The following is a 20,362-nucleotide window of genomic DNA, read 5'->3' on the forward strand; positions in this document are numbered from 1 at the left end:
AAATTATTTGAGTGCCTCCTTCCTGTGACTGGTGTTTACTTTCTGTTTAAGCGCCTATCGATCGCTGCGCATGCGCTGTAGCTTTACCTCACTGTTTCCGTCAACATCACTTCTGTGTTTACTTCCCTTTGAAACCCTCAATGTTTTCAACCGATATTTCTTGTTCAAATGAGGGGCGGACATCCATATCTGGTTGTAGTAGTGACCGTTTCCACTCTCCTCTTTCCGCTGTGTGTGAGCTCGGGTGAAACTGAGAAGAAGTTTAATGTCTCTGCAGAAGATTTCGACTCGTTCACAGAGAAGTTTCACCGCTTTTATAAATTCAACAACGAGGAGTTTAAAAGTCGTCATCTTAATTTCCAGGTAAGCGATAAGAACCAAAGGGAGACACAGCAATGAGAAACTAGTTTTCCCCATCATTTAGTCCCATACACGCTTCAACACTCGTCTTTAAACAAACTGCTGCACACGTCACTACAGGCACACCCATTACATTAAGGAATTGTATTTAATGTGTTTTTGTGTCAAATCAATTATCTGAAATATTTACAAATGATGTTTTGATTGTAGATTAATATGCAAAGAGCCATGTTATTACAAGCATTGAGAGGCAATACCTAAAAGTCCTGCAATATAAATTTGCATTTACATACTGAAAAATTATAACTGATTGTTATGCTCCTTCAGTTAATTTACTCACCCTTAATCTGTCATGTGTGTTATTGCAGAACTCAACAAAGCGTCATGCATACCTGAACTCATTCTCCACAGTACCACAGTCTGCAGAATATGGCATTAACCGGTTCTCCAACTTTTCTCAGAAGGAATTCAGAGGTAGGCTGAAGTTTTGTCACATATCAAAAAATGAAATGTATTTGGTTATTTTGTATCTATCCTGAGGATTTGGATAACTGAGCATCTCACCCCTGTGGACGACTTGGCTGAATCTGCACAGTCATTGTTTATATGCATTTTGTTATCCAGGATAGACTTTGAACTGTATCTGTTATCCACAGATCTCTTCCTGCGAGCACATGCTGACAGAGCGCCTCTCTTCTCTGGACTGAAGACAGAAGGACTCCCTGCCAAATTTGACTGGAGGGACAAAGCGGTGGTGGCACCGGTCCAGAACCAAGAAGCAGTAAGGTTTACACAGAAAGATGATAGATATACTGGATACTAGGAGGGTAGTGTAGCTACAGAGACACCGTTGGGTTACTTCCAAACTAATAAGCGACACTTAACACAAATATCAATTAAAAAATGTGATAAGAAACAAGTGAGTTCAATTCTTCACATCACACAGTATGAACTGCTTTCAAAATCGTTGTAAAAATAAGAACATCTTGGACGTGTACACCTGACAGATTCGAGGTTAGCACAAAGAAGCATTCCCAAGATGCATTGAAAAAACATATTTTTATTATCAAAGTGAGCAAGGAGCAGTGAAGGACATACTTCTGAGCAGTGAAGGACAAACATTGAGTACCACTAAGCAAACTACATATTTGAGTGGAAGGCGCTTTAATATCGGTCAAAGGACAAACGAGGCACTTAAATGTGACTATTATAAAGATGGAGCTGTTGCGTGTCCTCAGTGAAGGTTCACACGTTGTGCTCTTTTTGTCCTTTATCTCTTCAGTCAGTCAACTTGCTGTCGGGTATGATATTTTCATCGTGAGACCGTTGTCCTGAGGGAAAGACATGCCCCATAGAGCAAACATCCTACACCATAATATATGTTGTTCTCTTGAATCCAGGTAAGGCTTATCCCTCCAGGGAGAGTGTGTATATGACCAAACTCCGCTAACAATCTGCTCTGCTGCACTTTTTCTGTGCAGACTTTCTATTTATTTATTTTCTCTGGTTCTCTGGTCTATTAAAATGCCTGAGATGAGTTTCTACCACACATATATTGATAGACAGAAAATAAAATGCAGTACCACGCACAGAGACACAAAATATCAAGCCGCTAACATCTCACAAATTGTTTTCATAAATTCACTTTCCCCTTATCTTGATTCCACTTTTATGACTGAAGTGCAATTCATCGCTTTCAAGGAGAGCGCAGTGGGCCCCTAATATTTTGTATACTTGGCGCATACTTATCTCCAAGCAATATGGACTGATTTTGGTTTCAGTATTGATTTTAAAGCCATGGAACCATAGTGAGCAACACCATATTGGATTTTTACACAGAGAGCTCAGGTTTTCATCACATTTAGGGGAATTTATGCTGAACTGAGCAGAGTTTGATGCGCTTTAGAAAATGAGATTGCCTGGCAAATGTAATACAGGGAAATATGCAGTCCCTTACACAATGAAATACTGTATTTCTTCTCTATACCATAAGTGGATTGTGGAAAGCAGTGTAATCTGCATTCAATCTGTAGTATTAGGGCAACTTTTGCCATCAAATATGTGAACACCTGAGCTGTTTCTGCCAGTAGAGGGCAGCAGAAAACAAACTCAGACGTCTTCTAACCTCATCACACTCACTGTAGAACCCTGTCTCTATTTTATTCCAAATGCAATCACATTTGCTGTTATAATTGGGAACAAATCTTCCTAAATGAGTCAGTGATAGACACTAACCAAGACACAGAGAGACACCTACATCTCTGTTAATGGGGAGAAGCAAAATGACATTTGTATGGGTATAATAAGATATGATTCATCTTTGGAGTGTTGTTCCTTAAACTTCCTTTAGTTATAGTTCTGTTTTCCTCATTCCTTTAAATGTCCCTCTGCAGTGTGGGAGTTGTTGGGCCTTCAGTGTGGTCGGTGCCATACAATCGGTCCACGCTATAGGAGGCTCTCAGCTGCAGCAGCTCAGTGTGCAGCAGGTTCTCGACTGCTCCTTCAGAAATAAAGGATGCAATGGAGGATCCACATATAAGGCCCTGGATTGGTTGAAGCAGGTATGTTGATATGTTTACATCATCAAAGACCTTAAACATATGTTCATGGATTTAACCGATGCTTCATAAGTCGTTTACAGTAAGTACAAAGCTAGGCAAGAAATCCTGCAATACTTCACATAGACAAGATAAAAGTGACTTTATAGAAATGCAAACCTGCAGGAAGGTATTTCCATTTAGCTTGAGCTACAAATCAGGTAATACTGTCATGTATTTTAATTAGAGAGATATGTAGAGGCAGTAAGCAAAATAAGATCGCTGTCTCTAGTCAGACATAAATTAGAAAACTGCCTGGATCTTTCACAAACAAGATAAATGGATACTTTGCATTCTGATACACACTCACTGAGATTCACATTTTCTTTCTAGACCCGAGTGAAATTGGTGCCTCAGTCAGAGTATCCCTACAAGGCCGAGACAGGACTCTGCCATTTCTTCTCTCAGTCACATGGCGGTGTTTCTGTGAAGAACTTCACTGCACATGACTTCAGGTAAAAGACTCTCCCAAGTCATCAACAAGCTATAAAAACTACAAATCAAAAGCGCTTTTCAGAAACAAATCACATGGATTTTAAATGTGAAGTACCAAGGACAAAGGGGAGGGGAGGGGGGTTGGTCGTGCGCAATTACAGACCATAATGTTTACTGTGTCAACACAGACGAGCAGTGCTCAGTAGCACAAAGGTGCTCAACTCTGGCCATAATGACTACTCCAGAGTTACCTTGAGTAATTCAGATGTTCTTTATTTAATATTCAGGATCGTGACACATTCTCATGCATCTATGGTGCGTGTTATCCTGTTGTATTTCCATGATGAAAGAGTCAGGGTCCTCTGTCAAAGTGGATTAAAGTTTGAATTTTTATTAAACAAGAGTTTTCAAGGCTGTAACATTTGCCAACTTTATAAACGATTCTTTTTGAATTCATTCATATCCTTACATACAGCTTGTGTTGGATGTAGCTTTTCATTTAGAAGATTTGGAGAGGTAATACATTTTTTATGTTTCTAAGACAGAACCTAAAAGCAGGGCAAAGGAAAAATCCAATTGTTTTCAAACCGAGTTAATGTCATGCTTATACTAAAAGACCTCTTTATTTTAAGAATGATCTTTTTCCATTATGAAAGTGTGCTTTTGACCTGTCCTCTTCTTCAGAAAGAGTGCTGGGTCATTGAGTGCATCGAGACTCAGGGGTCATGGCGGTGTCTTAATCTTCTAGTTAGGGGGCTCATAAGCCAGATCTTTACTGCTGCACAGCAAAAGAAAAACAGGATCATAAAGTATCAACCTCACCAGAAATAGAGTGTATAATAGCTTTGTTATTACTGCTCCAAGGAGGTTATATATTCAGCTTTCCAGTTTGTCACCAGAATTACCAAAAGATTACTGGCTTGATTGTTATGAAACTAGTTAGCAGACTGTAGCATTGCCCAAGGACAAACCCATTTAAATGTTGCAGCAGATCCACATCATAGGGCGGATACACACTTTATATTTCATTTTGGAAATGGCCTTGGCGGAGACTCTCCAGGTGCCCTTCTAGTTCATTATAGTGTTGGCACAGACCTAGACTTCATGCCCCTCATGTCATAGACCTGGCAGAGGAGGGCATGGCAGATATCCCTAGTGGGAATCATCTGCTGGAATGACAAGATGGGGCGTCAGAGTGTGCCTGCATATGTGCAACAGAGATAATGAGAAAAATAAAAAATGTTATGAATAATAATGGGAGAGAGGTTAGACGCTGATCCTGAGAAAATTGAAGAAAAAATAGACCCTGTTAAATATAAGTAAAACTGGAAAAACTCCTGCAATTAAATACAAATAAATAAATGTAAGCCTTGATATGAATTCACCAGCACGGTATGCATAGCTTGAAGTGAATATATCTGCACTTTCTTTGTTGTTCCGTGGTTTGAATCTTTTCTGGTTTTGGCACTTATTCTAAGACGCTTTGGATAAAAGTGTCAGCCAAATGTAAATGTAATGTAAAGTAATAACCTCCATACAGTATCCTGATCAATTCTGACTCAACCGTATGGTTCATATGATGATGAGACAAACAAGTGTAATCACAGGGCCAGTCTTCTGCCCCCAGAGTAAACGTTTTCCATTACTCCTCCTCAGTGGTCAGGAGGAGGCGATGATGGGTCAGCTGGTGGAGCGGGGGCCCTTGGCTGTGATCGTGGATGCTGTCAGCTGGCAGGACTACCTGGGTGGAGTCATCCAACACCACTGCTCCAGCCAGCACTCTAACCATGCTGTCCTGCTGGTTGGATACAACACTATTGGTACAATCTGTCACTGCACTGGCATGAGAATTCATTGTTATTCAAGAAAGAGAGCCAGGGTGTTGTATTTTACTGGAGCTGAATTCACATTTTTGCAATCCCCAGGGCCTGAGAAAGTAATTTAAATCTGCACTAGGCAAGGTTATTTAGGTAAAAATATGTTGGTCTTAATAATATATTGCGGCTACAGAGTAGACTCTCTCATCCTCCTTGATTAAATCCTGTACAAGAAGATGAGAATAATATTTAGCAAGCTGTTTAGTTTATTACACAGGTCTTAATGATAAATGTCTTATATCAAGTGCATGTTTCCACTTAAAATTAAGGTTTACTTTGTCAATTTAGGGACTGCCTCACTCTTACTTTGTACTTTGGTAGAAGGCATCAGCACACAATTCTAAAATACCCTGGAAATAATTAGAACTGCTTTGTGAAGATGCCATTGTGTAAAGCAACTGGTGACATATTTCTGTAGCTTTAAGAGCCAATAGGAATTGAAAGCAGGATGTGAAACTTCATAATTGTGACATTTTAGCCACATTTACAGGGAGTGGATGTGAAATGATTTCACCTTTAGTATTTGCCCCTTCGGTACAACTTGGTCCACGTTGATCAATGAGTAGCTGGGTTGGCAAACATGAACTCTTGTGTGCACTTATTCATGTTGCGTTAGACTTCTCAGTATAGACGTTCTGATTATTCAGACAGTTACCCCTTAACTGTGTCCCAAGATCAGAAGGTTTCTAAAAGGTCCAATTTGAAGATACAAGGTATCAGCAGAACATTATCAAAGCTACCTCACTCTTTCATTCTTGACATAGTTCACACACATCAGTATTGTTGTATAATCCCTAACATGAATTATTTCACACACATACTTGTGTTTTGTGGGTATTACACAAGGATATGGGGTGATTATGTAACAGTCTAAAGTGGTTGCCACACACACACACACACACACACACACACACGCAACACACACACACACACACACACACACACACACACACACACACACACGCAACACACACACACACACACACACACACACACACACACACACACACACACACACACACACACACACACACACACACACACACACACACACACACACACACACAGAGTGCTCCTTTCTCTGTAAATAATTCAATCTTGAAATGCATGTTGTCTGTCCAAGGGGATGTTCCATACTGGATTGTACAAAACTCCTGGGGAACCGCATGGGGGAACGAGGGTTATGTGTATATAAAAATTGGTGGAAACGTTTGTGGTAAGTATTATCTTTGACTCTTGTCAGTTCCAGTTTATATCTTCTTTTAGTTTGGTCTATATCTGTGTTGCTGTGACAACTCCCCCCCCCCCCTCAGGAATTAATACCCCATCCTTCTGTCTTCCCAGGTATTGCAGATTCTGTGGCAGCAGTTTTCCTGTGATAAGGTTGTGTGTGTGTGTGTGTGTGTGTGTGTGTGTGTGTGTGTGTGTGTGTGTGTGTGTGTGTGTGTGTGTGTGTGTGTGTGTGTGTGTGTGTGTGTGTGTGTGTGTGTGTGTGTGTGTGTGTGTGTGTGTGTGTGTGTGTGTGTGTGTGTGTGTGTGTGTGTGTGTGTGTGTGTGTGTGTGTGTGTGTGTGTGTGTGTGTGTGTGTGTGTGTGTGTGTGTGTGTGTGTGTGTGTGTGTGTGTGTGTGTGTGTGTGGTGCATGTGACTGCATGTGTGTCTTTTCTTATGCCAAAATAAATACAATCATCTGTTTCCCTTCAAGTGTCACTTTAAATAATGTTTTTTATTAATATATCACCATGTTACATTTCTTAAACAAAATAAATCACTTTATGCTGATACATTTGTAATCATACATGCACAATAAACACAAAAACACTGCACAACTATAATAATAAGAATACAAAAATGTATCTTATTAAATACATACGGTAGATACACGTTTTACACGGTGATGTGGCTAACAGTCTATGTATACAGAGATCAACCCCTGCATAAATACGCAATTACATTAATGAAATAGCATACTATACAAAACACATTATTACACAACTACACTATTAACATTATGTACACATTCTACAGTTCCTTATTTATGCTCTGCAAATGGTCTTATTATAGGTGTTGATATTGACATTTTGTACACAGCTTTATATTGATTGTATCTGCCCTAAAACATCCTAGTAGTCTGAATTGGCTTCCTGTCTGACACCTTCCCCGTGCTCTCAGGAAACATAATGTGTTTGTTAAACCAGGGGTTTGATCACTGCTCTCACTGGTCCATTTGCTTTCAGGTCAGTCACAATGGATTTACATAATTGTATTGAAAAAAACATCTAAGCACATTTTATCAAGGAGCCATCTGCTGTACTGTGTCACCGGTCAAGATTAGAGATTAGACTAAAATAGTCTCATTTGGCCGTTTTAATTATTCAGGGTCAGACACTGCGTCACAAGTCTCTGCCGTATGAACCTCGGCTTGATTTAACTAATGAACTAGCAATCTGCTGTTCTGTTCTCTGTTAACAAAGCATATTTGGTGCGCTTTTAGTGGCACACCTAGATAACAAAGAGATATTTCTCACCATGCTTAACCATTAAAATGAACACATTTAGTTATTTTCCGTATTTACAGGTCCCAATCTCATTACTTCCTAGATAGTAAACATACAACTCATCAAATGTTTCTCCCTAATGGACATTATGGTGGTTTAGATTGTCAACCATCTGACATGATCCCTCTATGTGCCATGTTTACCTTAAAAAATGCAATTAAGATGCTCCAAAAATGCCATGTATTTTTGTTAATTGTGCGTGTTTCGAACAAAAACAGCACATGTTTTTGGTTGAAAACATAACCTTTTTTTCAGCGTATCGGCTTTTTGAGGTACATCACGCTGATGTCATGCATATCTGATCCAAATTGTGTGTCTTCTCAATGAAATCAGTGTCTCTTTGCATGCTTTGACGGCCCCCTGTTCACCTGTCACTAAAATGTTCCAGCTGGGGTCTACTGTTTGAAAGCCAGTTAGAGGGAAAAAAGGCTGCGGCGCCTCTTAGTCTGAGTCTTCACTGCTGCAGTAGGAGCTGTCGCAGCATTCGGCCATGTAGAGGAACTTGTGGATGTTGGGATTTAGCTTGGGCACCCAGTGGCGAGGCACCAGGAACGTTGCCAGATTGAACAGATCCACAAACACTTTGTAGCGGTCACTGAAGGGGGGGAAAAAGTACTCAATATTAAACTCATGTACTCACAATATAACTGTGCATCTGTTACAAATTCTACTTTCTGAAGGACAAACGCTAAATTAAATCGCTGCCAAACTTGATGGATAGTGGCTCCTATGAAATTAACTTTAAGTATAGTTGGTGCATGTCAGGAAAAAGTGGCCATATGACAGGTTAATTAAGATAAGCACATAGTAGCAGTATCCTGTCCTTATCTAAATGAACTCTGAAGTGTTAAAGATACCTTCAGTGTAAAAGTGTTCAATCTGTAGGAGAAAGTGTAATAGCATACCTGACAGTGGATCTGAGGTAGTGGTATCCAGACGAGCCCCCTGTGCCGGCTTTGCTGCCAATCATGCGATGCACCATGCAAACATGATTGTCTGTAAACAAAAGACAGAAATATCCGCTGTGATATGAGCGATGTTTCGGGTCTGCATGTTTCATTTGAGCTGCAAATTGTTTAGACATAAGTGAGACAGCTGGGAAAAAATGTATTTCTTGGGAAGTGTGGGGCTGATAAGCGGGAGGAGAGGATGATTTGATATATGTCTGCCTCTGAGGTCCTGACCTAACACTGCTCTGTAAACTTCCTCTTATTCACTCTCTGCCCTAGGGCAATATTTGAACACATTGTTTATTTCTAGGTGGTGTCTGCTTTTTTTTCCTTCACATTTGTACTGTTTTTGTTCACTTGTGAGTTTGTGCTGACAAGGATCCAACAGTAACTTACATCTCCATTTTGTCATGAGGGTGTCAATATCCATGAGGGATGTGAGCAGCTGGAAAGGAACCTGAAACCTCGGCTCTTCCCTGAGAGAAAGACAAGAAGAAGATTTAACTGTTTGCTCAATTGTATTTATGTAGAATACCTTTTACAGACATCAAGTGGCATACAATGTTTCTGGAGAAGATGTCAAACTAGAGTGATTATGACCTGCTCACTACCCTTAATGCAGTTAACTTCTTTTACCAAACAGTTTTCCCATTAATTACAACCACATATGACATTGTTAACTCTTGTGCACTCCTAAGAATCGTGTGGAATTGCTTCACTACCTAATAAAAGGTGAAGGAATGCTGTAAAATACCTGTAAAAGTAGATCATTAGGGCACCTTGGAGAGCCTTGAAAGACAGCCGCCTCTCACCTTGTCAGCAAATACAAAAAAAAGATACTTTTTCAGCAAATGGAATTGTCTTTATGCAGTTTTGTGAGATAGAACCTTATAAACGTCACAAAAAACGACGTAGCATTCATACAAGTTTAAATAACTATAGACAGATTTGTAAAGCAATGACAAAAAACATGACTACTGAGTACTCACCTTTGCTAAGCAGATGGTCGTGTCGCTTTTCATCAAACAGAGAAGTGAACAGCTCTTTCTGTTTGATCAGCTCAAGCATCATTTCCTCCTTGTCCTCAGAATCTTCCATTGCCTGAAAAAGTAACCCGTAAATAAAGATACAGTCCCTGTCGGTCATCTTTGAATTTCTAGTGGAACAAAGAGAGTTTGTCCTGCAAACTGGAGTCATCCCTTACCTCGATTTTTTCCTTCTCCTTGTTCAGCCCATCAAATATATTGATTTCAAGCCTTTCCCAGAAATTGAATCCATCCACCTCCAAGCCAGGAGTTCTCTCCAGCCACTCCTGAGAAGAACAGCCAAGGTGTTTATCATATTAATATCCTATATCCTGGTCTTTAGCACATTGGCTCATGCAGTGTTACAGAAAAAAATGTAGTTCAGTTTAAATAATGCCAAACCCTTTTAAACTATGCAATTCAGCATTCATATCTTATTTATACTAAAATACCACCTCATTTTTGAAATTGTAATCTTATATTTTAGCACAATATGCACATTGTTTTTAACTTTAACTTCATATGTGTATATCAATATTTTAATTATATTATATGTATTTTGGACATACTTTAACTTAAAGATTTGTATTGTCTGTCGCATAACCCATTTTTTCCTGGGACTAATGAAGTATTTAGATTTGTATTCTGATATAACTCTTGACTACAGTAAAACACTGCTGACCGAACAGGTGTTTTGTAGTGATGGGAATTACGGCTCTTTGAAGGGAGCCGGATCTTATGGCTCCGTTCCTTTCCGAGAGCCGTTCAAAAGAGTCGTTTTTTTTTTAAGGGCGCGGGGTTAATAGGTTTATCTGCAAAATAATCACCAGGATAATGATTGACTGTATTGCCAGAAATCTACTTTTACTCACAGAAAATGTATAACTTCATACATCTCTCAGGCAGCCGAACTACTACTCAAGCAGTATGCGTTACGCCATCATCATCTACAGCTCATGTGCATTCAGGAAAGCAGGTTCCCGTAAAGGCGAGTGGAAGTATGGCAGGCAGTGAACCAACGATTAGAAGAACGGCTCTCACCAAGTACGACTCGGTTCCCTTCGTTCGTACCAAAGAGCCGTTCAAAATAATCGGATCGTTCGCGAACGTCACATCACTAGTGTGTTGTGGTTGTGAGACGTACCTCCACCAGTTTTAGGAGTGTTGGCTCCTGTTCAGTGGCGAGCAGCATCTCACTCTCATGACCCTTGAAGTTGTCCCTGTAATGGCGTCTGTTGTATGGGACCCTCAGGTTGTCCGGGACCCCGATTTTGTTTTCCAAGATCCGAAACTGGAGGCTTTGGAATCCAGAGGCTGGAGCCAGGTATTCCCTAGGGACAGAAGCAAATGCACAAGTAAGCAAACAACACAGACAGAGTGTATCATGAAGTAGTTCATCTTATACATGTTTACGAGAAAGGCACACAAGTTATTTATAAGCTTACCTAAAGTCAAAGAAGTCCAAAGCTGTCATTGTCTCCAAAACTGAAAACTGGTCGACCAACAGTTTGAAGATCATCACAATCCTGTGGATGCGATTGTTGACTTTGAGCATGTTGCGTTCATCTCTGACCTGCAGCATTGGTCAAATATTGAAGGAAATACTGACTTTAGTAAATGGTGATAAACCTGGTAAGCACATATCATGACACAGGAACAAAATAACTAATGTGTCTCCTCCAGAGAAAAAAATGTCTAAAACTGATGCTCTCATTTTAATCTAGGACATCGGCCTGGGTGATGCACAACAATCCTTTTTGTACCCTGATTTAACCAAACCAGATTGACTGAATAAAACAAAATGGTTCCTATTTAATGTGACTTCAGAGGAGATCTGACTGACACAGTTTTCTCCCCTGAGAGATTGATTGTTCTACTTCATGATTTCACATTTTGAGCAAGCACTTTTGAGCATTCTTCAACACTGACAGCTAATGTGCTTCTCTACTTCAGAATCATCTAACATTTTGAAAAAAAAATGTCATGTTTTTGATTCATGCTAATTTACCTCTTTTTCTATAAACAAGAAAACATTACATTTGTCAAATTATTTTTGAAATAAATGTGACTTACACATCCAGTGATAAAGATGTGTCGCACTGAATCCAGCTCCCACAAAATCTGTTTGAACCACAGTTCATAGGCTGGAATAAAAGACAAAGGTGTTAAGCATCATAAACATTTAAAAAATAAAATAGCTAGGTAAACAGACAGGTAAGCAGTCAGGGAGAATTACACAACACAAATTCAATTCAGAAAAGATTCTCATAAATTCAACCTTACAGTATACACACAAACTGCTTCTTCAAATACATCCAAATGTATTCAGTGGGCATTTTCTCTCATTACAAACACGAGTTATAAGATTTAAATATTAACCCTTTTTACTCTAAAACTGTCCAGAATAGTGATTTAAAACCGCATTGTAAATACATGAAATGATCCTAACCAAAAAAGGCTAAATACAAGATTAAAGGCAACTATTTTCTTTATGTGAGACAGTAGAACAAATAGGCTTTTTATCACTTCTTGTTTTACCTTGATGGGTGACAATGAAGAGGTGCTCATCATGGATCTTATTACCCTTCAACTCACTCTGCAACACCTGGGCCGAGACTATTTTGTCGAGCTGAGAGTGGAAAATAAACACTTAACTTAAAAGCAAAACAATGTGAAAACAAATCCAATTCCAGTATTATCTTTTAAAAACACAAACACAAAGACTGCGGCGTATAAGAGGTGATGTTTCCTACCTGCAGGTACTCTCCGTAGATGATTCCTCCTTTACTGGCCTTGTTAACCCCAGCCTGAGAGGCATCCTCTTCTCCCTCCGCTGTTGGAGGCTTGTTTTTGAATAACCTGCAGTGCGAAGAGAAAAGCGCTTGTTACTTGTTTTCCCATCTGTAAAGAATTGTTGCATTTTATCGATAAGAAATCCTTTAGAGCCCTATTTTAGTAGTGATGATAGTTAAAACGTACAAATGCCTCTTCTCAAAGTACGGACATCCACTCATGACTTGTCCAAATCAGTTGCTGCAAAGATGTGTTCTTCTTCTTTGACTAATAGTTTCTAAAATTGTTGTCAATGCAGTCCAGATTTATAAAGCCTCAGCTCATCCAATCACTCATCAGGATAGATTGATCATCCGGCCCGCCTCTGTTTGCCTCATGGAGCTGCTGTTTACCTTGAACCAGAAACACCTTCTGGACTTTGTGATACTTGTTAAAAAAAGAACAGTCACAGGACCTTTTTCACACAATAAACTGAAAAATAGCAGATAGTAAATACAACAAATATTCCTAGCATAAGAAGAGTTTTTGCTGAAAACCTTTAATACTCACAGATGAATTAGGGTATTCAGGAAGCTTCTTTGTGGACGTTGGTCACAAGGTATCTCCAATGTTTACTTTCCAGGATTGCTGTTTATATCAGAGTGTTTTGCCTCTAACAAATAGTGAACTTGGTTATGCAAGCGTCTACCTGAGATTAGTGGAGCTCTGATACGCGGCATCACCGATTTGATGTTCTGGCTGGTTATCCTGAAGTACAATTTCTATCTTTCTTTGTTTTGTCATGAAAGTTTCTACACAATACATGTATTTTAAAAAGAGGTAATTATTATGATTGAGTTGGTAGAGCTGGCAGCCCAAGTACTGCGGTTTGGTCCCCAAGTGGAGGGAAATCAATTGTAAGTAAGGTATCTAAGCCACGACCAATTGATACTAAAATATGCTCTAAGAAGAAAAAAGAAAAACTGACTTATTTGATTAAATTATTGAAATTTAAGTTGACTATATTTTAGTTTTTAAACAATAACTATTCCTTTGACATTCTTTAGCCACCGATACAATCATAAACACTGGGTCATCAAGTAGGTCTCTACACAATACTTTGTTGACGTGTGTTACTAAATCATTGATACCAGTCTGCGGGTCATTGACCTCATTGGTAAATATTTGCATTTTGGTTAATTTTTTATTAACCTCAGTAGACACGATTGGAAATATGTTGTTCTGAGGACCTTGAGAGCGTGTATGGACAGTACATCATGTTAAAGAAAGTACACAGAGCTCATGTTTGTGTTCCTTTAAATGTGACAAATCAGATATACATACCTTTAGAGCAAGAGATCTCACGCTCCAGAGCTTGTTGTGGGCTACAAATGTCATTATTTGTGGTCTTATGCACTAAATTGGTAATATTTGTTTGTTTTCTATCACAGTAAGATCAGTTAACAATAATTACAGGCGTGTGTCCCCCCCCCCCCCCCCCCTTACCAACCAAACCACACCTTAACAGTTAACCCAGTTTTCATCAATGTGAGTATCAGAATCCTCACTCCACACTCTCGAATTCTCTCCAAGATCATTAGCGCCCTTGTTTTGCACCCACACTCTTTGTAGACTTCTCAAGTAAAGTCCCAACAGCCTGTGCAACTGTCCTCAGAAGATCAGAGGGATGATAACAAGCTGCTATTTCTGAATTGGGACATGGAACAAGCCAGGCAATATAAGGCAGCGTACTGAGCAAGAAAGCAGCTAAAGCAGGCCCCCGAAAAGCTTTGTTCTTGTTCCTATTTAGCCGGGGATGAATGGGATGTAAAGTGAGAGAAGGGGGTACAGAGGATGAGAGGCTTGAGACGAGATGAGACTGTCATTGTAAATCTTCCGAGCTTTAACTGTCCTGCCCGTCTCACTGATAGGCTGCACTTGTCGTTACGCATTATCTCCAAGGTCTGAGTGAGTCACTGATTAAAAGACGGCAGAGATATGGCCTGTTTTTGTTCTACTGCCATGTCAAATCCCCAATGAAAGTTAAACTGTTTCCCTCTGTATTTCTCCCATTGTCCTTGAACTCTGCATATGTGTTTGTCAAATGTCAGCGTGCCATTCTACATCTACATATCCATTTTAATTTAGACTTTTATACTTCAATGACACATTTTAAGAGCTTAACTTATGAACATAACCAATGTATTTTCACTAGATTGTATTAAAAATCAGGCAAATATATTAGGAAAATAGTAAGATCTGATTCTCTATGTTGGAGCTCCAGCCGTCCTTTAAGCAATAATTATTACAGAGGAAATAACATAGTTTAATTCACCACTTTTGAGTAATTATAATGACCCAGACATAGCTTTTACTAACCCAATGTTCTGGCAATCATTATAGGATAATTAAATGTTGAGATAATAATGATTCAAGATTCTTATAATCCCCAGATATCAGATATAATCACAGCAAAAAGTGTAAGCAATCCTATTATGTGTCGTTTTACAATATATTTACAGAGAATACATACTTTAATTACCTTGCTATTTTGATAATTTAAAAAAAATAACATAACCTATACAGTTTAATGATCATTGTAGCGGGGTTCTCTATTGACCTTAAAGACACATTTGAAATTAATTGAAAAGATAACAAGGCAATTAGCCAGAGATGTTGTATATCTTTGCGCTGAAGTCATTATAATGTAGACTAACCATTAATGTACCTTTTGGGAATATTATGGAAAGTTACCACCAACACTATCATGGAGAAATATTATAATATTACCATATTTGTTTACTCGCAGCAACTTAAGGCTATAATTACTTGATGTCAAAGTGAGTGGCGACATAAGTGGTGTTGCTCTATGTCTCATGCTGACAAATAAATGCCATATCAAAACAACTTTTTGTTATCTTACAATCATCTCATGACAGTTTAGGAAATATCAAGATCAGAAATTATGTAAGAGCCAAGAATAAACCTTATGTGCAGATCATACAATTATGATTATGTGATCATAACAAAACAAGACTTTCTGACGTGTGCGGTTCCAAGTCTGTCCTTGTGTTTTGAGAACATTTCAAGCAGTTTATTATACAAATTGATTTATTCCCCTTGCTGCAGGTCCATTCAATTTGTAAAACAGTTTGAATTTAAAGAAATAGCTACAAGGTCATGCGTCATAGCTCAATTAATCACCTAGCCTTTCATTTAATTATTTTATGCTTCCGATACCGAGTGGAATGAAAAGCAGATTTTCTTTTTTGGTTTGTCATTGTATGCAATACCTTTCCAATGTACAGTATTATGTCATTTGAGTCTAATGAAATAGTGTGCTCCTCTTGTAATAGATTAACCTTGGTAGCTCTCCCACGATTAAATTCCGACTGTATAAGAAATCCTTTCAAAGAAACACTTTCTGATTTAAGATGAAACGAGTTATTAACCTGCAAATGAAATGTACCTCCTGTGAGAGAAAGTCCATAAGTTGTCAGCTGAAGGTGAGTATTAGCAATAATGAACGCCAACACCTTGTGTGCTTGTGGAAATGAATAACACTGCCCTTGGAGATACAATCAGCAATACACTGTTGTTTAATTCACAAGAAGCTCAATAAAAGGGCTCAATCTGTTGACTATTTCATGTGCTCATAATTATCTAATGCATTTGGATGAATGCACATTTCTAATATAATATCAATGATTGCTGCGTTAACACTGTAAATCCAACGTCACTTTAAATCACTGTAGCTTTTCAGCTTCACGTCACAAGATGTAGCTCTTGGAAAATTCAGAACATGAGTACAAATCTAGTTTCTTGAGGTCAAACTTGAGCACCTTACTGTACATAATCTATAACTACCTGTAGTGTTTGATCATGGATCCAAGAAGGAACATATAGAAAGTAAAATCATCTCATGTTTAGCAATGTGATTCCATATGGCTACCTTTGTGTTACGTTCATAAAATGAATCATGAAACATTCCTCGTTTTTTTTTTCTTCACGGCTCTGATCTATTGCGTGATGCTTTTGGGTCTTTGATGTTCTTGCAAAGTCGAGCCATCTCTTTTATATAAGGCTTTGAAGTCGGTCTAGTTGCACTGCGCACTGATATGCTGCACTGTTGCCTACTGTGGTCACAGTGTGATACTGCAGCAGCACTGCGGATCATTTTAATAATAGTGCTTTATGTATTCTATTTGATGGCACCTTAAATTAACCTAGAGTATCCTGGAGTGCTTTTTTTCTCTGTAACATCTGGCGTGCTAATCACTAGAATTTAAAAGTTTTAATTCAAGTTGAAGCTCAAAGCAGTAATATTTTCTAAACTCTCTGGGAGTATAGTGGTTGCTGCTGTTATTATAAGTGCACTGCTGTATGATATGTACATGTAATAGTCAGCTGGGGGACTGGATGACTCTCTGAACTATGCACTGTGCACCACTAGGGAGCATCAGAGCACTTTTAAGAGAAAGAAGGATTTGAATGCTTTATACTTGGTCGAGCTGAGTTCGTTATCGTATAGGGTTTCGGTAGGGTTTGTATGGATGTATATAAAAACAAATTGGGTTCATATAAGTTCTTTGTATGTTTAGTGCGAAGTAACAATAACTTACATTTCATCATCAGTTGCTGAAGGACTCTCATGAGAACTTTGAATGCATGTATTTCATGTATTTTGAGCTGAGCAACACTCACAAAGATGAAGTTTTGTTGAGCTCTATATGTCAGAAAACAATGTTATGTTTGAGTAACTACATAAGGAATGTGAGGGTGCTTGAACAGTAGGGAGGAGGTCAAAAACAGCATAAAACAAGCTTTAAGCAAAGAATATTCTGCGTTTGGTTTGAAAATGCTGCTTGAAGTTTACCATAAAAAATAAATCGCTTTCATGTGAAGTTGTTTTTTAGAATTATACATTTCAGCGTCAGAACTCTTCTGAGCTTTGATGAATACAGGGAGCGTGGGAAAAAACTGAACACAACCCTATTTTTTTTCTTTTGAAAATTATGGTATCAAACTTTCAAACACATGGTTTTGATGTTGACTGAGTAGCTTGTTCAAGGCCACTGTCTACACTTTGGGTTAGTTACACTTTAAATCTCTCTAATTTACACACTTCAGGTTAGAACAGCTTCAAGTAGCCGACTTCAAACTAATCTGCATTTGTCTTCTTTGGCTTTGCAGCTGAGATGATGTTTTTTTCCTAATTATGAATGTAATTATGATATTTTTAAGAATACCGAGGCCATTAGGAAACATCATTATCCACATTAGTGTCTGAATAAGCCTAACACATTTTCTCACCTCTTGAAAAAACAACACACCAAGAAGAACCCCACTATCATTTTAATCCATGAGTGCATTTAACATTCAAAAAAAGTATACCTACCGAGAACATGGATGTGATCTATATTTGGATCCACTGTAACCTTGTTGATGTGAAATGGGTTCATGAAATATTTGTGTTGATGAAATATTCATTGGACAGGCAGCCAGGTCAAAAGGCATTATGCCCAACAAACATTCAATTTAGTGGAAATAATAGTTGACGGCATGTTATAGATACATCACCACTTGTAAATACTTGTCACTACATGCACAGGTTTCTGTTAATTACTTAAACAGAGCATTGTGAAAAAGCCCCACATAGCCACATTAGAAAATAAAAATAAAAATGCTTGTCTGAAAAATTAAAGGAAATTAAAATCAGCTGGACTTTATTTGTCATGTTTAAACACAACATAAATTACTGTTAATATGACTAATACAGACATTAATACAGTTTCTTAAAAAAAACGCCCATAAAACTCTTGCATAATTTACAAAACATGGTGTCCCTGTGCTATCCCAGACACATCTGTGCCTATGCTCCCCAACAGAGTTCAGCATACCTATACTGTCCCTTTTTTCCCAAAATGTATATTGGGTATTTAAACATTGAAACTGTTTCTTTTTTTTTTTTTTTCAAAAGCATCTCAGAGAATAAGACATTTTGATGTTTACAGTGCTAAATCTGGTATACATAGTGGTTGTTTGGTGAGGATATTTCTAACGTCAGAAGTCTCTGATTTTAAAAACAAGCATTTGCTCAAGGATACTGCTTGCTCCACGAGTGTGAACTCCCGAGCCCCATACTTCTAGAGAAGTGCAGATATGCATAATGTAAACATTTTGTTTGATCTTTTAACATTCTCTGTTGAGCCAGACTTTTTTCTTGATGAAAACAAAACAAAAGACACCTAAATTAGCTCACTGTTTCGTCAAAGACACCGCTATTCCTCTGCATCAGAGTCCAGAGTCCGAAAGGCTTGTGCAACAGAGGAACTGACCTGTAATTGCCATTGTAAGGCTTGGTGTAGTTATACATTTACTCTGTAGTCCCTAGGTCACAATGCACAGCATTGCTTTTGACCACTTGTACTTTTTTGTATTTCTTATTTTATTTTCAAAAACACACGACACTCAGGATACATACTGTAGAAGCAACCTTTGATTACAGTTGTTTTCATTTGTCCGCTTGAAAGTCTCTACCAAAACTAAGTCTCTTTGGCAGAAAATGCCCCTCTTATTGTTACCTCTTCCCGATTTCACTTTGCCGAAGAAAGTGGATGTTATTAGCACTGTCTGCTAATTCTGGGTACTGCTCAATGGAGAGCACATAGTACCCGTCGAACCCCAGAACCTTTCCACTACTCAGAAGCTGCCTCTTCTCCCCCTCTGTCCAGGGGCGGACCCCTTCCTCTCCATCCCTCACCCGCTGCTGCTCCCTCGCCCACGCACCTGCGAGGGCGCGCTGACGGGCGAACTCAACCACCCGCACTTTCTCCTCGTCCACCGTGGATCCATAGCGGATGTGAAGACCTAGAGCACCGGCATGAATCTCCACATCTGCGAAACGCCGAGTCCGGCTATCCATGACGGTGGTGGACTGGGAAACAGTGACATTGACACCGTTCTCCAGAGTCTTATGTCCACTAGTGAGGTGCAACGAAGCAAGGTCGGCATCTGGAAGGCCAGGCTTGACAAAGTAATGTGTGTCTCGTCCTTCTATGGTGAAGTGGAGGTCTTCCAAGTAGAAAGCGTTGTTGAGGATTGTTGCAACCTTGATGCAGTCCTCACCGGCCACATTGAGCGTGTGAGTGTGGACGCTGCCCTTGTAGATGGCGAACATAACGGCTCTTCCGATGGGAGACATTGCCGCTGAGAACCACAGCCAAGACTTTTCACCTCTGCGACCTCGAGTGAGATGGACCTCTGGCAGCCGCTCAAATGACAAGAGAGAGTGCGCTTGTCTGGTAACTTCCTGCTGGACCCCAGAGATAGACTGTAGGAAAAGTGCAGTGAAACGTTAACGCCTGAACATGGCAGAACCAGACTCTCCAGGCCATTTAGAACCAGCTACTGCTCTGCTTGAGAGACTTTTTCATCCCTGTCTAAGATAATGGTCTTTTCAAGCTGTGTTCTCAAGCCAAAAGTAGATAAATCCCCCATGACAATTTTACAGCAACACTTTTTTATGTTAAGGCCTTAAACCAGACAAGCCTGGCATACATAACTTCAAAAGATTGTTTAAACGGTAATAACACCAACATATTACATAGGAAGTTAGACAGTGTCTAAATGGAAAGTAAAACAACAACACAGGGGGAAGTAACATTTTTGCTTATTATGCGTATTATTATGCAAATACAGCCCAATTAAAATTGATATTCCATGAAATACATAGCAATCCAATTAGGAGATGGCAGTTTCAAAATACTGACTTGAGAAATAAACAATA

At 39.0% G+C, this 20,362-nt stretch overlaps 3 protein-coding genes across 3 annotated transcripts in view; 1 reads left to right on the forward strand and 2 right to left on the reverse strand.

Moving 5' to 3' along the window:
• The first annotated feature begins 79 nt into the window (after positions 1–79).
• Positions 80–6,724, forward strand: ctso (cathepsin O). Its single transcript, XM_034141695.1, has 8 exons — positions 80–363; positions 729–834; positions 1,017–1,141; positions 2,754–2,921; positions 3,291–3,412; positions 5,049–5,212; positions 6,393–6,485; positions 6,614–6,724. The coding sequence occupies exons 1-8, from the start codon at positions 169–171 to the stop codon at positions 6,646–6,648; spliced, it is 1,008 nt and encodes a 335-aa protein (XP_033997586.1). The 5' UTR covers positions 80–168; the 3' UTR covers positions 6,649–6,724.
• A 251-nt stretch (positions 6,725–6,975) lies between these two features.
• On the reverse strand, positions 6,976–12,873 carry tdo2a (tryptophan 2,3-dioxygenase a). Its single transcript, XM_034140709.1, has 12 exons — positions 12,781–12,873; positions 12,555–12,660; positions 12,340–12,430; positions 11,875–11,945; positions 11,247–11,374; positions 10,946–11,132; positions 9,981–10,088; positions 9,766–9,877; positions 9,531–9,588; positions 9,173–9,252; positions 8,732–8,822; positions 6,976–8,421 (listed from the first exon to the last, which is right to left on the reverse strand). The coding sequence occupies exons 1-12, from the start codon at positions 12,813–12,815 to the stop codon at positions 8,268–8,270; spliced, it is 1,221 nt and encodes a 406-aa protein (XP_033996600.1). The 5' UTR covers positions 12,816–12,873; the 3' UTR covers positions 6,976–8,267.
• Positions 12,874–17,913: 5,040 nt separating this feature from the next.
• si:dkey-237h12.3 (teneurin-3) overlaps positions 17,914–20,362 on the reverse strand; it is a 139,141-nt gene continuing 136,692 nt past the window's right edge. Inside the window, exon 31 of the mRNA XM_034141707.1 lies at positions 17,914–19,906. Within this exon, the coding sequence (XP_033997598.1) occupies positions 19,154–19,906 (753 nt within the window). The 3' untranslated portion in view covers positions 17,914–19,153. The remainder of the gene's footprint in view (positions 19,907–20,362) is intronic.

Source organism: Trematomus bernacchii, unplaced genomic scaffold (assembly GCF_902827165.1).
Source record: "Trematomus bernacchii unplaced genomic scaffold, fTreBer1.1, whole genome shotgun sequence".
In the NCBI taxonomy this organism is placed as follows: Eukaryota; Metazoa; Chordata; class Actinopteri; order Perciformes; family Nototheniidae; genus Trematomus; species Trematomus bernacchii.